A 13,577-nucleotide genomic window follows, 5' to 3' on the forward strand; every position below is an offset into this window, starting at 1 on the left:
TTTTTCCCTAGCCAAGTGGTGCCATTAATCAGCAGGAAAAATATGCAGCAAACTATCTATACATCCTCATATTATCCCCAACGGAGAGCTGAGAATTAGAAAGTTGCTTCTGGGGATCCCTGGGTGGCGCAGCGGTTTGGCGCCTGCCTTTGGCCCAGGGCGCGATCCTGGAGACCCGGGATCGAGTCCCACATCGGGCTCCCGGTGCATGGAGCCTGCTTCTCCCTCTGCCTGTGTCTCTGCCTCTCTCTCTCTCTCTGTGACTATCATAAGTAAATAAAAATTAAAAAAAAAAAAGATTTAGAAAGTTGCTTCTGAAAGAACTTCTGTCACACTAAAGACCTACAGTAGCATGCCTAGCACCTGCAGCATCACTATTACTCTGGGTTAGTTTGAGCCTTGGCTATAACTAAGTATAAGGAAAATTTAGTGAATTATTTGCTTACTGAATGAACATCCATTTAAAAACTGCCTTTCTGTATAGCCAAAGTCTTGCTTCCAGAATAATTATAGTCAGTCTGAGACACATTTTTTACCCAGAAATTTCAGTTATTTTTCCTACTTAAGAGGTTTATAAATACTGTCTTAAAAAAAAAAAAACTAAAAGTGGACCAAATCTACTGCTGATATATTACATTGACAGTGCAGTTTAGTTTAGCACACTGTGATTTCTATTGATTGTTATATTTCCTTTGTTCAGTGAACCTGTTCCTTTGATTACATTGATTCTAGTAGTCCCAGTTATTTTGACTTGTTATCTCATGGGTAGTGATTTAAACGACTCTACTATGTAGTGTTAAATTAATCATACATTTGATTGTTTGAAAGTTAGTTTAAATCTTAGAATATGCATTTTGAAACAATGAAAATACTGAATCTTCCATTTTTTTCTCAAATTCAGTTTATTTGGATCCTGATTCCATTACTGAATATTTAATCCAGATATCCTGTATGATACACATATAAAAAGATAGTTGTATCAATAAAAGTTTATTCTGCATATGTGTCATTATGTGTTATGCAAATATGTGGCAGATCTGTAATTCACATTAATGTTTAGCTACAAAACCAATATCGAACAAAAATTACTGGTAAGTGAAAAAGGCTTTATGTGTAAACTCAATCTGCATATTAATAATAATAATACAAATTTAATAAGTAGATAGTCATGAGACTTAGAATTTAGATAAATGGAATAAAATAAGACAGAACTGAAGTCATGACTAATCCCAATAACCATTTCCTACTCTATATTTGCATATAAAATAGAATGTAATTCCCTGGTACCATTAATTTTTTTCTTCTTAAGCAAAAGTAATTTACTATCAAATATTTAAGAAATCAAAATAAGAAATTACTTCTGAAAATGCAAATTATTTAAACAGATGGCAATTGCTACACATCTCAAAGGAGAGTTTTAAGTTTACTAATTTTTAAAAAATAAGAGTGTAAAACAACATACAAAGAAAGCTATGCCAAAGTAAGCACTGGTCTGGAACTAGACCACCTTACCATCAGTAGAGAGAAGACGTTTAAAACATTTCATAGTTGATGTTAAACTCATTCAACTATAACCACAAAAGAAAACACGATTCTAGCATTTGCACTCAGTACTTTGAAATATGTCCCCAAACAGGTTTTACTCCCCTCCCTAGTCCCAGCTCCCTTGAAAGGCCTTGTTGAACAGTTTCAATGCACTTTTTTAGAAACTAGTAAGAAGTATATACACCTTTCTTCCTAGACAGGATGGTCAATCACAGAAAGCTATATAACGTTGCAAATTTGGTGGGAATACCAAGTTTGATTCAAACATGAGTTGTAGTTGCCATGCTTCAGCGAAAATGAATCCTGAGAGCCCTCAGGAGATTATGTACATCCCCAAATAGATGACTTATTTCATTCCACCAACATCGGCATCAGGAAGAAAACCGGCAGGCACATACGCTGGCCAAGGCTGCAGGCACCTCAGACTTAACTCCACAGACACACCTAGAGAAAAGGGGAGAAAACTGGCTTTTGCAGATGAAAGGCTTCTTTCTGAGTACTTCTGTCAACAGACATCTTATGGTGAGAGAAGGATTAAAATGAAAGTGAACATCTTTTTGGTGGAAATGGCATCGACAAAATTGAGTCAATAATCTGATCATTTCTCCCTCCCAGTGTTTGATTGGACCCAAGGTAAACTGCAACAAAAAATGAACAACATCAGAAAGTACAGATCAGCTTAAGGGTCAGGGGAGATAAGTTGGAGAACACAGTATCTACCTGTGCTTTTTTCTGCCTTTAGAAATAAAATCAAATCCCCATAAGATGCTTTAAAGTTCCAGCAAATAACAAGACAAAAAATTACATTTTTAAAGTGCTAATCTACCAATTCTAGATATCAACAACTTTGAACATTCTGGACCTCAACGTTTTCCACAAAAATCTGTTGTAATGGGTATCGTTTGTCTATCACAAAGATTTGATTCTAAGATGTTTTGATCAAACCTTGGATAGCTTTGGTCAACTCTCCACAAGTTATTTGTTTTCCTGAAGATCTTTCTGTGCCAATGTCTGAAATGAAAAATATAATAATTATTTATGAGGAAAATGAAATTCTTAATGAAGGAGTTCCATAAGGTTTCTGTAAATTTAGCACAATAACTGGGCTTTTCTAAATTTTATTTTTGAAAATTTTAATAAAAAAATACAAATCCTGACATAAGCTATTGGAACATTTTAAACAAAAGATGTTTACAGAAAATAAATATGAAACAAAATGTAATGTACTAAATTAAAATTACATTTTAACATATTTTAAAGCTAGCTATATATGTCTTCCATTAGAATAGAGCATGGCAAATACTGCATTCATTTTATAAACAACCAAAGTAAGAGGTTAAAAGCAATTTAAAGTGCTCCCACACAATCTGAAAATAAGTTTCCAATAATTGAATCCAAAGTTCTTGAGATCATAAAAATCTGTAATAAGAAAGTTTTAGGATCAAATATAATAAAAGTATAATTTATGCCTATCAAAAACAAAAAAGCTTTTAAGCATTATGATAGTTAAACTCCTTCAGTGCATTAATCCTCTAATAACGGTTTCAGTCAAGGGAATGTTGTGAGGTCAGGTTGAATTTTTTTTAACTTAGTTTGAAATTGTACATATTCTCTTTGAATAGAATTTGCTTTATGTAGCACCTAACTCTCAAGGAACTCAAAACACTTCACAGATTTATATCTTGACCTTAGTTTTGTTCATTGTTGCTGTTTTATTTTTTTGTATCTAGTGAGAATCCGTGTGAAAGGCAAACCACTAGTTCAGTGATACATATCTTAGCAAACTCATTCTTGCTAGTAGAGAAAATAATGCTGAGAAATTAAAGAATGAGTGGTGGCTTACCAACTCTAAAACTTCTATTTCTGTTTGGAGAGCTTCACAAGCACTTTGCATGTCATCTTCCTTATAAAGTTGTAATTCTTTTTTAAGTCTATATTAAAGGAAAAATTCACCCTATGAGTTCAGCAATAAACTTTCATAATAATTTTTTAAATTATATGGATAGTGGCAGATTAGCAGATTCTGTCATCAGAATTTTAAGTTAATATTAAAGAACCTGGAAAGAAATTTTAATTCTCTATAATTCTAAAAAGACTGTAAAAATTCTGAAGAAGTACAAAGCTCCCATAAAGAAAATAAGGCAGAGTAAATAAATAATAGACAATTTTATGTTAATTAAAAGAGCAACATGGTTTAGTGGGAAAAATATAGTACTGTCTGAAGAGTTCTGTTTTAGTCCTGGCTCCTAACAAGCTTAAAAACCTTGGCTAAATCAGTTAGCCTCTCTGAACTTCACCTGAAAAATTTTAATTACAAGAAAAAATGACCTCTGAGATTTCTTCTTGAACTAAAATTAAACATCAACTTTACAGTACACATATGTAATTTTAATTTTGGAGTGAGAAAGCAATATCAATATTTCTTCCTTCCAGTTAAATCTTTAATCCTTTGAATATTCAGAAATTTAAATAAATTATGCCTATATTTAATGTAAATAATTGTGAAAAAAACAGTCTTCTATTTCTAGCATTATGACTAACATTCCTTCCAAAAAGAAAAACATAAGCAAAAGCCATGAGCTGTGGTTGGAGAGGTAGAGAGCTAGGGCAGCAAGGAGATGAGGCTGCCTTAAAGGCTAATATCAAGAGCAACATTGATCTCACAAACCTGGGCCAGCTGGGCCAGCCACAAGGTGAAGAGAATAGATTGAACTGGACCTCTGCAGACTCCAACTCTTAAGGAAAGTCTGAAAGGGGTTCTAGGCCACTGGCTTTCCCAGTATACTAGTAGAAACAAAAGAAAATCCTCTCCAAAAGAAAGGATTAACATATTCAGACCTACAGGCCTCTCAGATTAAGAAACCATGAGCTCACATCAGAGATCACCAAGCACCTAAGAAGGCAAGCCACCATAAGTAAAAGTCAGCAGAGACAATAAACAACAGATTATGTCCATAACACACGAAGAACTACAAGTCAATAAGAAAAAGTCAGCACAATGGAAAATGGTCATACACACACACACACACACACACACACACACGCATGCACAAACCTCTACCAGATTATTCACAAAAGATATACACAACTAACAAAAATATGAAAAGGTAGTCAGCTTCATTAATTATCAAGTAAATACAAAAGAAAAACATAATGAAATGATACTACACATCCAGAAGAATAGCTACAATGAAAAACAAGCATTTCCAAGTACTGACGAGGATGTGACTATATGCCCTAGAGGCTGTTCCTTCCCACTGGGTTGCAGAATGCAGATGAGAAGTGTGGCTAACTCCCAATGAACATGTATGTAGTGTGAGCAAGAAATAAACACTCATTGTAAATCACTGACATTTTAGGGTTGTTTGCTTCTAAAGCATAATTTAGTCTAGGCCACAGAACAAAATACAAAAACTAATTAGAGAGTCACCAGGAACTGAGCATTGATGGCCACTAAGCACACCAAAAACAAGAGGCAATAGCCTCCTGATGGAAAAACACCACCATTTATGATATAGCTTTGCCAAAAAATTACAGCCTAAATTTGATCAAACTTCAATTACCAATTCATAAAAAATATATAAAAGTCAAACAAATATTTTTAACCATACAATGGGAATATAATCAACTACATCCAAATCATGGGAAACTCTACAGGATAAAATATATCATTTCCTCACCAAATAAATTACAAGTAAAAAAAAGAAAGAAAGAAGGGGGATTTTCAAGATTTAAAACATTTATCAGTTGATTGTCATGTGTAGACCTTATTTGGAACTTAATTCATGCAAACAAAAAAATGACACCTATACATTGTAAATGTGAACATTGACTGGATATTTGATGATATAAGTTAATTGCTCTTAATTATTTTATTTTATTTTTTTCTTAATTATTTTATCTATAATAATAGATTCTAGGTATGTTTTTTGAAAGTTCTTATTTTTTAAGAGAAACAATAAGATAATGATATATATGATTAGCTTCAAGTAATACGGAGGAAAAACAAATAGAGATATAGATGAAACATGATTGGCCATAAACTAATAACTGTTAAAGTTGAGTGATGAGTACATACAATTCATTATATCTTTCTTTTTTACCTATGTATGTGCATTAAATCATCTATAATAATTCTTTTAAGAAATAGAGTTCAGCAAAGATAGTAGCCATAAAGTTAACATACAAAAACTTGTATTTTCATGCTCAGCAATGAACAATTATAACGTCATTTAAAATAAATACGTTATTTATGAGAGCATCTAAAACTACAAGGTACCTAAAATTAAAACTTACCAAAGATGTAGAATTAAAAAACCAGAAAATTATAAAGTTTTATTAAAAAGTATTTTAAAAGACAAATTGAGATATCCTAAGTTCATAGAGGGGAAGTCTCAGCTTCATGAAGATATAAAGTCTCTCAAAAGTAACTATAATACTAAGTGCAATTGTAACCAAAATCACAACAGATTTTCATGAATATGGTAAGTTGACTCATAGATGTATATAATAACCAAAAGGCCAAATATAGACTCTTGATGAAGACAAAAAAAAAAAAAAAAAAGACAAAGGGGAGTATCCAACCTTGTATCATGACTTATTACAAACTACCAGTAATTAAATAGTTAAAATGGAATAATATGCATTTAGTAGTAATTAAGGCAGTTCTGAGCAGAAATGAACAAATTGCCCAATAAAACAGAATAGATAATAACATATGAATTATATCCATAACATATTATTATTTTTGTTTTTAATAAAAGATGTGATATTTAGATTACTAGAGGAAGAAGAAACCATTCAATAAATGTTGCTGGGACAATTGGTTATCTATGTGCAAAAAAATGAAAATGGATCTTGTTGTACATATAAACGAAATCAATGCCACATAGACTACAGACAAATGTAAAAAGCAAACTTTACAAATTATTAGAGAAAATATAGGACATTATCCTTCTGATCTTAGGTAGGTAAAGAGTTCTTGAAAAAGACACAAAAATGCGAATCCTAATAAGAAATTATTGATAATTTCAACCATAGTAAAAGGAAGAACTCTACTAAAACAGTATAAAGAGTATAAGGAACTCTTAAAAAAAGAAAACAAAAACAAAAAGCTTCATAAATTGGGAGAAGATGTCTTCAACGTGTAACAAACAAAATCCAAAATTATTAAAAAACTAGAAATACAAAACTTCTAGAAATCAATAAAAGACAAATACCCAATCTCATTGCAATAATTACGAGGCATTTTACAAAAAAGGAAACACATGGCCTATTAACAGATGGAAAGAGGCTCAATCACATGGTAGCCAGGGCAATACAGATGAAGATCACAAAATGCCATCATATATCCCTGAGACTGGCAAGAGTTTTAGTAAGTCTAAAAATAGAGTACTGAAGAGGATGGAGTTCAACGGAAATTTTATAATGTACTAATATAAATATAAACTGGCTTAATCATTTTGGAAAAGAATTTATTACCTTGTAAAGTTCAACCATCATATACCTTATACACAGTAATTCTATCAGGCATATAACCTAAACTCTTACACATGTAGCTCAGGATAATCACAAAAGCACTGTTTGCTAAAACAAAAGCTAGAAACAACCCAAATGTACATTAAAAGGGGAAAAACTTGTGATATATTCACACTCAACAACATGGATGAAAACAAAACAAAACAAAACAAAAAAACAACATGGATGAGTTTAGAAACAATCCCAAACAGTATCATACCATTTTTACACAACTCAGAAGTAAACAAAAATAACCAATATGCAGACAGGTCATATACATAAATATATGGCATAAATTTAAATAAATCACAATGTAACAAAGAAAATTATATATAGGAAAATGGACTAAATGCCATATCACAAATGCACACACAAGAAAATGAAACACAACATAGGACAGGAATTACATGAGGAAGGAAGGGTATGGAATAAAAGAGTAGCCCATGTGCAAGTTATTGGTTATAATCTAGTTTAGTTCACAGGTGCTCATTATATTATTATACTTTACAACTTACACGTAGGGAAGAAAGACATAAATTGTAGGGATGGAAGGGGAAACAATACCCTATATATGTGAACTTCACTGTGTTCTGAACTCTTATGAATTTAATAGTAAATAGGAATTCTGAAGGAATGCTCAAGTATGAAAGATAGAACAAGTTATTAATTTTGAGCATTAGATGTTTACACAAGCATAAAAAGCTTTGTAATGGATATTTTTAAAGAGTAAGTGGAAAGTTAAACGGAGAATTACAATGTACTGTGGGGAGCTACACAATATACTTCAGGCTTCATTTGAATATATTTATCTTTTCAAATAAAATGGTAGTGATCTTTCTTCCTACCATACTTTCCATACTTGCTCCTCCCCTTCTCAGTTTAAATGAACTGAAGTTTCCCTAAGATTTTTCATGTCCATCAGAACTGGGCAGTTTACTTTTCCTTTTCAGTTAGCTATCTGTGAGAATGAGAGACTACTGAAATTAAGGAGGGCATTTAGACGGAATTATAGGAAGTATTTCACTATTCAGCATATAATCAAGCTGTAGAATTTAGATCTGCACTTAACGAAAAAATTGCTGTTGCTAGCTTTAAAAGAGGCTAGATAATAATGGTATGAATATTAATACATTTGCAGCTAGCCAAAGCTATATAATGGTAAGCAGATCTCATGCTTCAGTGCATAGACTGATTGCCTACAGGAGTCAAGAAGGACTTCCTTCACCTACTGCACAATAACTCAGGGCAGTTTGCATTGGTTATTGTCACCCTTCTCTGAATCATCAAATAATTACAAGGATGGGCCAATACTGCTAGTTAGTTTTGCAAAACTTATGTTCCATGTATTTTTATGATTTCCTGCACATTCTTTTCAGTTACTTCTAAGTGTTACAGAAAAGCCTTTACTAAAATAATACTCTTTTTAGCTATAGAACTGTATACAAGAACTATTTAAGTAGAAAGAAGGAAAAATTTCACCCAAAGGCCTACTATACATACTCAAATTATATTAAAATTTAGGAATATTCTACTAAAACAACTTACTAAAAGAATATTCTTTTTAGCTATAGAACTGTACACAAGTACTATACCAGTGGAAAGAAGGAAAAATTTCACCCAAAGTCCTAGTACACAAACTCAAATGATACTGAAATTTAGGTATATTTCACTGTGGTCTTTGTTTCCAAATGATGGTGATTATACAACTTTACTTCCCAGTTTTTTTCTTTTGCTTAACATTATCACTTATATTTTTCCCAGTTAATTACACATGCCAATTAATACCATATAAGATAAATACATAGTCCAAGTGGTTACACCAGAGTTAACTTAATCATTCATTTATGGTATAGCAATTAAGTTGTTCCTGTATTTTTCTACCACAAACAATACTTCTATGAATACCTTTGTACATAAAATTTCTTCTGTACTTAGAATTATTTTCCTTAGGATAGAGCTCATAAGTGTAAATTTTAGGTTAAATGGTATAAAAAATTTTTAAGATGCTTACACTGAATTATGTACATTCCAAATATATACAATGTATACTGCCTCAGCAATATATGAATTAACTCTGTACCACGCCCTTGCCAATTTTGGTATTTAAGAATGTCATTAAGAATTTAAGAATGTCTTTCAAAAAATATTTTTAAAGATTTTATTTACTCATTCATGAGAGAGAGAGCAGGGACATAAGCAGAAGGAGAAGCAGCCTCCCTGTGGGGAGCCCGATGAGGGACTCCATCCCAGGAGACTCCATGCCAGGACCCTGGATCATGACCTAAGCCAAAGGTAGATGCTCAACCACTAAGCCATCCAGGTGCCACTGTCTTTCAAAATTTGATAGAAAAATTATATTCAGTGGTTTTACTTTGCATTTAATTGATAAACAGTATAACTGATTTACCGTTTGACTTATTCATCCTCCTATCCCTACTAACTTGCATAGTGTGAGATACAAAGTATGCATTCAATACATGTTGGTTGGATAAATACATGAAATGAGAACTATTGATTTTGTATTTCCTGACTGATTTTTTTTATCAGTTGATTATTTGGTAAGCTGTTATCTTTTGTCATAACTACAATAAATTTCTATATTAATAACTACTATAAATTTCTCCCAGTTTATCATTCCATGATGCTGAACTTTTTTTGACAAGTGGAATTTTAAATCTTTTTTTATAATAAATTTATTTTTTATTGGTGTTCAATTTGCCAACATACAGAATAACACCCAGTGCTCATCCTGTCAAGTGCCCCCCTCAGTGCCTGTCACCCATTCACCCCCACCCCCCGTCCTCCTCCCCTTCCACCACCCCTAGTTCGTTTCCCAGATTTAGGAGTCTTTATGTTCTGTCTCCCTTTCTGATATTTCCCACACACTTCTTCTCCCTTTCCTTATATTCCCTTTCACTATTATTTATATTCCCCAAATGAATGAGAACATATAATGTTTGTCCTTCTCTGATTGACTTACTTCACTCAGCATAATACCCTCCAATTCCATCCACGTTGAAGCAAATGGTGGGTATTTGTCGTTTCTAATGGCTGAGTAATATTCCATTGGATACATAAACCGCATCTTCTTTATCCATTCATCTTTCGATGGACACCGAGGCTCCTTCCACAGTTTGGCTATTGTGGACATTGCTACTAGAAACATTGGGGTGCAGGTGTCCCGGCGTTTCATTGCATCTGAATCTTTGGGGTAAATCCCCAACAGTGCAATTGCTGGGTCATAGGGCAGGTCTATTTTTAACTCTTTGAGGAACCTCCACACTGTTTTCCAGAGTGGCTGCACCATTTCACATTCCCACCAACAGTGTAAGAGGGTTCCCTTTTCTCCGCATCCTCTCCAACATTTGTGGTTTCCTGCCTTGTTAATTTTCCCCATTCTCACTGGTGTGAGGTGGTATCTCATTGTGGTTTTGATTTGTATTTCCCTGATGGCAAGTGATGCAGAGCATTTTCTCATGTGCATGTTGGCCATGTCTATGTCTTCCTCTCTGAGATTTCTGTTCATGTCTTTTGCCCATTTCATGATTGGTTTGTTTGTTTCTTTGGTGTTGAGTTTAAGAAGTTATTTATAGATCTTGGAAACTAGCCCTTTATCTGATACGTTATTTGCAAATATCTTCTCTCATTCTGTAGGTTGTCTTTTAGTTTTGGTGACTGTATCCTTTACTGTGCAAAAGCTTCTTATCTTGATGAAGTCCCAATAGTTGCATTTTTGCTTTTGTTTCTTTTGCCTTCGTGGATGTATCTTGCAAGAAGTTACTGTGGAATTTTAAATCTTATATGTTAAGTGTATTAATTTTATCCTTTTTGGTTTTCTTAATCACACCAGAGGTTTGCTAAGTAGTTCTTTCTACTTTTCACCAGTGTTTTCAAGGCTTGACTTTTATATTCTTCTCTATATTATTTTCTATGAAAATTATTTTAGTGCCATTTAAACACAAATACACTCTTTTTGAAGACATAAAGGTCACTCTCTTTCATATACAATTTACTTTTGAAAGTAAGTTTAAAAGTTGAATGTGTGAAAGCAGAATTCAGTGTTCTAATTATGTCTTCCTTCAGTCCAGGCCACCAGCAGACAGGTCATCACCTTCACAGGTACGTCAGGCTGAATCAGAGAGATCTGCTTAGAAGGAGGTAAAAGAGGGATGGGTCCTGCCAGCATCTCTTTTATTTCAAATCCTGGGTGAGCTGAATTAGGCACCTTCTTTAACAATGTATTTCCTATCATCTCCCTACCCCCATACCAAAAGGGCTTGTTTGTAAAGGTAAACAGATGAAAATGGAAAAAAAATCTGTTTTCTATCAAAGACATGAGTGATTTTTGAAAATGATTACTTTAATATTATATAAAATTATAAAGTTTTAACATGGCCTGTACAATAACATTATTTTGAAGTTTAGGAACATCTACAGATAGTCACATTTACATCAGAATATAATGTTTAAAATAATCAATTGATTCTGTCATCAAAATTTCCCTTGTATTTACTTAGAAGCTTTGTATGTGCCAAAAATTCACAAAACAGGAGATCTCTATTAGCTTGAAGGCTACAAAATCAATGCTATAAAGACACTTCTGTTAGTGAATAAATGATGAAGTTTTACTAGAAAAGATGCAGAGTCAACAGAAATATTCAACAAAACACAGAGCTAAGAATAATGCTGGAATTAAATGGGGATTTCCATATTTTATAAATGTTAAAAAGAGAGAGAGATGGCCTGGATTGGCTACAGGTATATAATTATTTGGCTAGTATTTTCCAGAAACTTTAATGCTGAGGTCTTGCTACACTTACCCATTTTGAGTTCATTCTTGTTGATATACAGAGTGGCAAAATACCTGTGCATTATTTCCTCAGTGTAGCCTGGATAACAATTCCTGTTGCTCTACTAAATAATAATTATTCCAAATAATGTAATAAAAACACTGCCACAGCTATTTAAGGATACATGTATAAAAATGTTTTCAATTATGAAAGTTTAGAAACTCTTATACATCTATCAGCGGGAGAAAGGCTATATCAATATGGGATTTCCATATTATTGGCATTAAAAGAGGATGAAGTTGATCAGCACAAACATGAGAAATGTCTATAATATTTTTCTAGGTAATAAAGTAAATTACAGACCAGTAAGTGTGATCCCATTTTATGCTAAACACATATACAGTGGCATGTTTGTATGTACACACACACAAACACTGAAGAGATGCATGTTAAACACTGAAAAGATACATGTTAAACTTTTAACAATGGTTACACAGGGGGTTTCTGGAGTAAGGTGATAAGAGAGGAGACTTTGATGTTTTATATTTTCATATAGTGTTTGAATTTTGGATTCTGTCAGCATAGCCTAGTTTCATAATTTAAAAACACCTATAAACATTTGGTAAAATAAAAATTATAAATGTGTGTGTATATATATATATATATATATATATATATATATATATATATATATATATCTGTGTATCTTTTAGAGAGGTTGGGAGTGTTTCAATACCATCATGTGTTTATGCTTTCTTATGAATTGAAGGACCATCAATGTGACCTCTACAACCAACTTAACTGGATGACTTTCTCACTGAAAAGGCAACAGCACTGATTTACTACTTCATATTAATGCATTTAGAGTCTCTCAGTAGGAGGTGTGTATTAACTTTTGTGCAGTTTCCATTGCAAATATCTCTTCACAAAACCACACTATCTTCAAAAGTTCAGAAGGAAAATCCCATGTTATTGACTTTGCAGCTTCATTTCTGAAATAAACTTCCTATTGTATTAAACAGGCACAAATACTGGTTATAAAAAATGTAAAAGCATTCTACAAAGAAGTTTCACGGGTAAGGAAAATGCCTGAAATGTTTCAAGTTGTCTGGTATGTCACTATTTGGAGCCAATAAAAAGTCATGATTAAGAACTGTATTTTGGTGACCCTGGTGCTGGGCAATAATAAAAATAATAATAATAGGTGTTGAGAGTTTGAAAGGGTCCAATATATAACACTCTTCCTGAATTCTGCCCAATTGAGAAATAAGGAAAGCAGAAGATATCACATGTACTAGGAATATAAGAGATAGTGGAGAATGTGGCAAGCAAAGGGCTTACTAATATTGAACCCCAGGATTAGCCTAACTTAATACACACCATTACCAGCACAGTTGGATGCCACAGGCTTTCTCTTATGGGTTCCTACCACTGTAAAAGTTAAGGGATAGAGGAGTAGGGAGGAACATACACTCTCTGAGGCAGGCCAGCTTCCAAGGAAATAGGGCAAGGAAAGGGGCTGTGCTTGTCTACCCTTCTAAATTTACCAGTCAGATTGAATCACTTCTCCCCACCTTCCAAAAAGAAAGGAGGGTGTTAGGAAGAGTTGGGAGGGTTAAACGTATAAAGCTTTTTCCACATGGAAAAAAAAATCCGGAGTGGAAAAAGAATTCCATGGGGCTATCCCAGTGATGAAAATATACTACATTTTTGCAAATAACATTG

The 13,577-nt window shown here is 33.1% G+C and overlaps 1 protein-coding gene across 2 annotated transcripts in view; it reads right to left on the reverse strand.

Annotated features, from left to right (window-relative positions):
- Positions 1-937: 937 nt before the first annotated feature.
- The window catches only part of CCDC172 (coiled-coil domain containing 172), a 56,307-nt gene continuing 43,667 nt past the window's right edge, over positions 938-13,577 (reverse strand). For both annotated transcript variants that reach the window (XM_041744774.1, XM_041744773.1), the window contains 3 exons: positions 3,389-3,476; positions 2,491-2,556; positions 938-1,989 (listed from right to left, as the gene is read on the reverse strand). In XM_041744774.1, the coding sequence (XP_041600708.1) occupies positions 2,521-2,556; positions 3,389-3,476 (124 nt within the window). In that variant the 3' untranslated portion in view covers positions 938-1,989; positions 2,491-2,520. The remainder of the gene's footprint in view (positions 1,990-2,490; positions 2,557-3,388; positions 3,477-13,577) is intronic.

The sequence above is a fragment of the Vulpes lagopus genome, chromosome 2 (assembly GCF_018345385.1).
Source record: "Vulpes lagopus strain Blue_001 chromosome 2, ASM1834538v1, whole genome shotgun sequence".
NCBI classification, from domain to species: Eukaryota; Metazoa; Chordata; class Mammalia; order Carnivora; family Canidae; genus Vulpes; species Vulpes lagopus.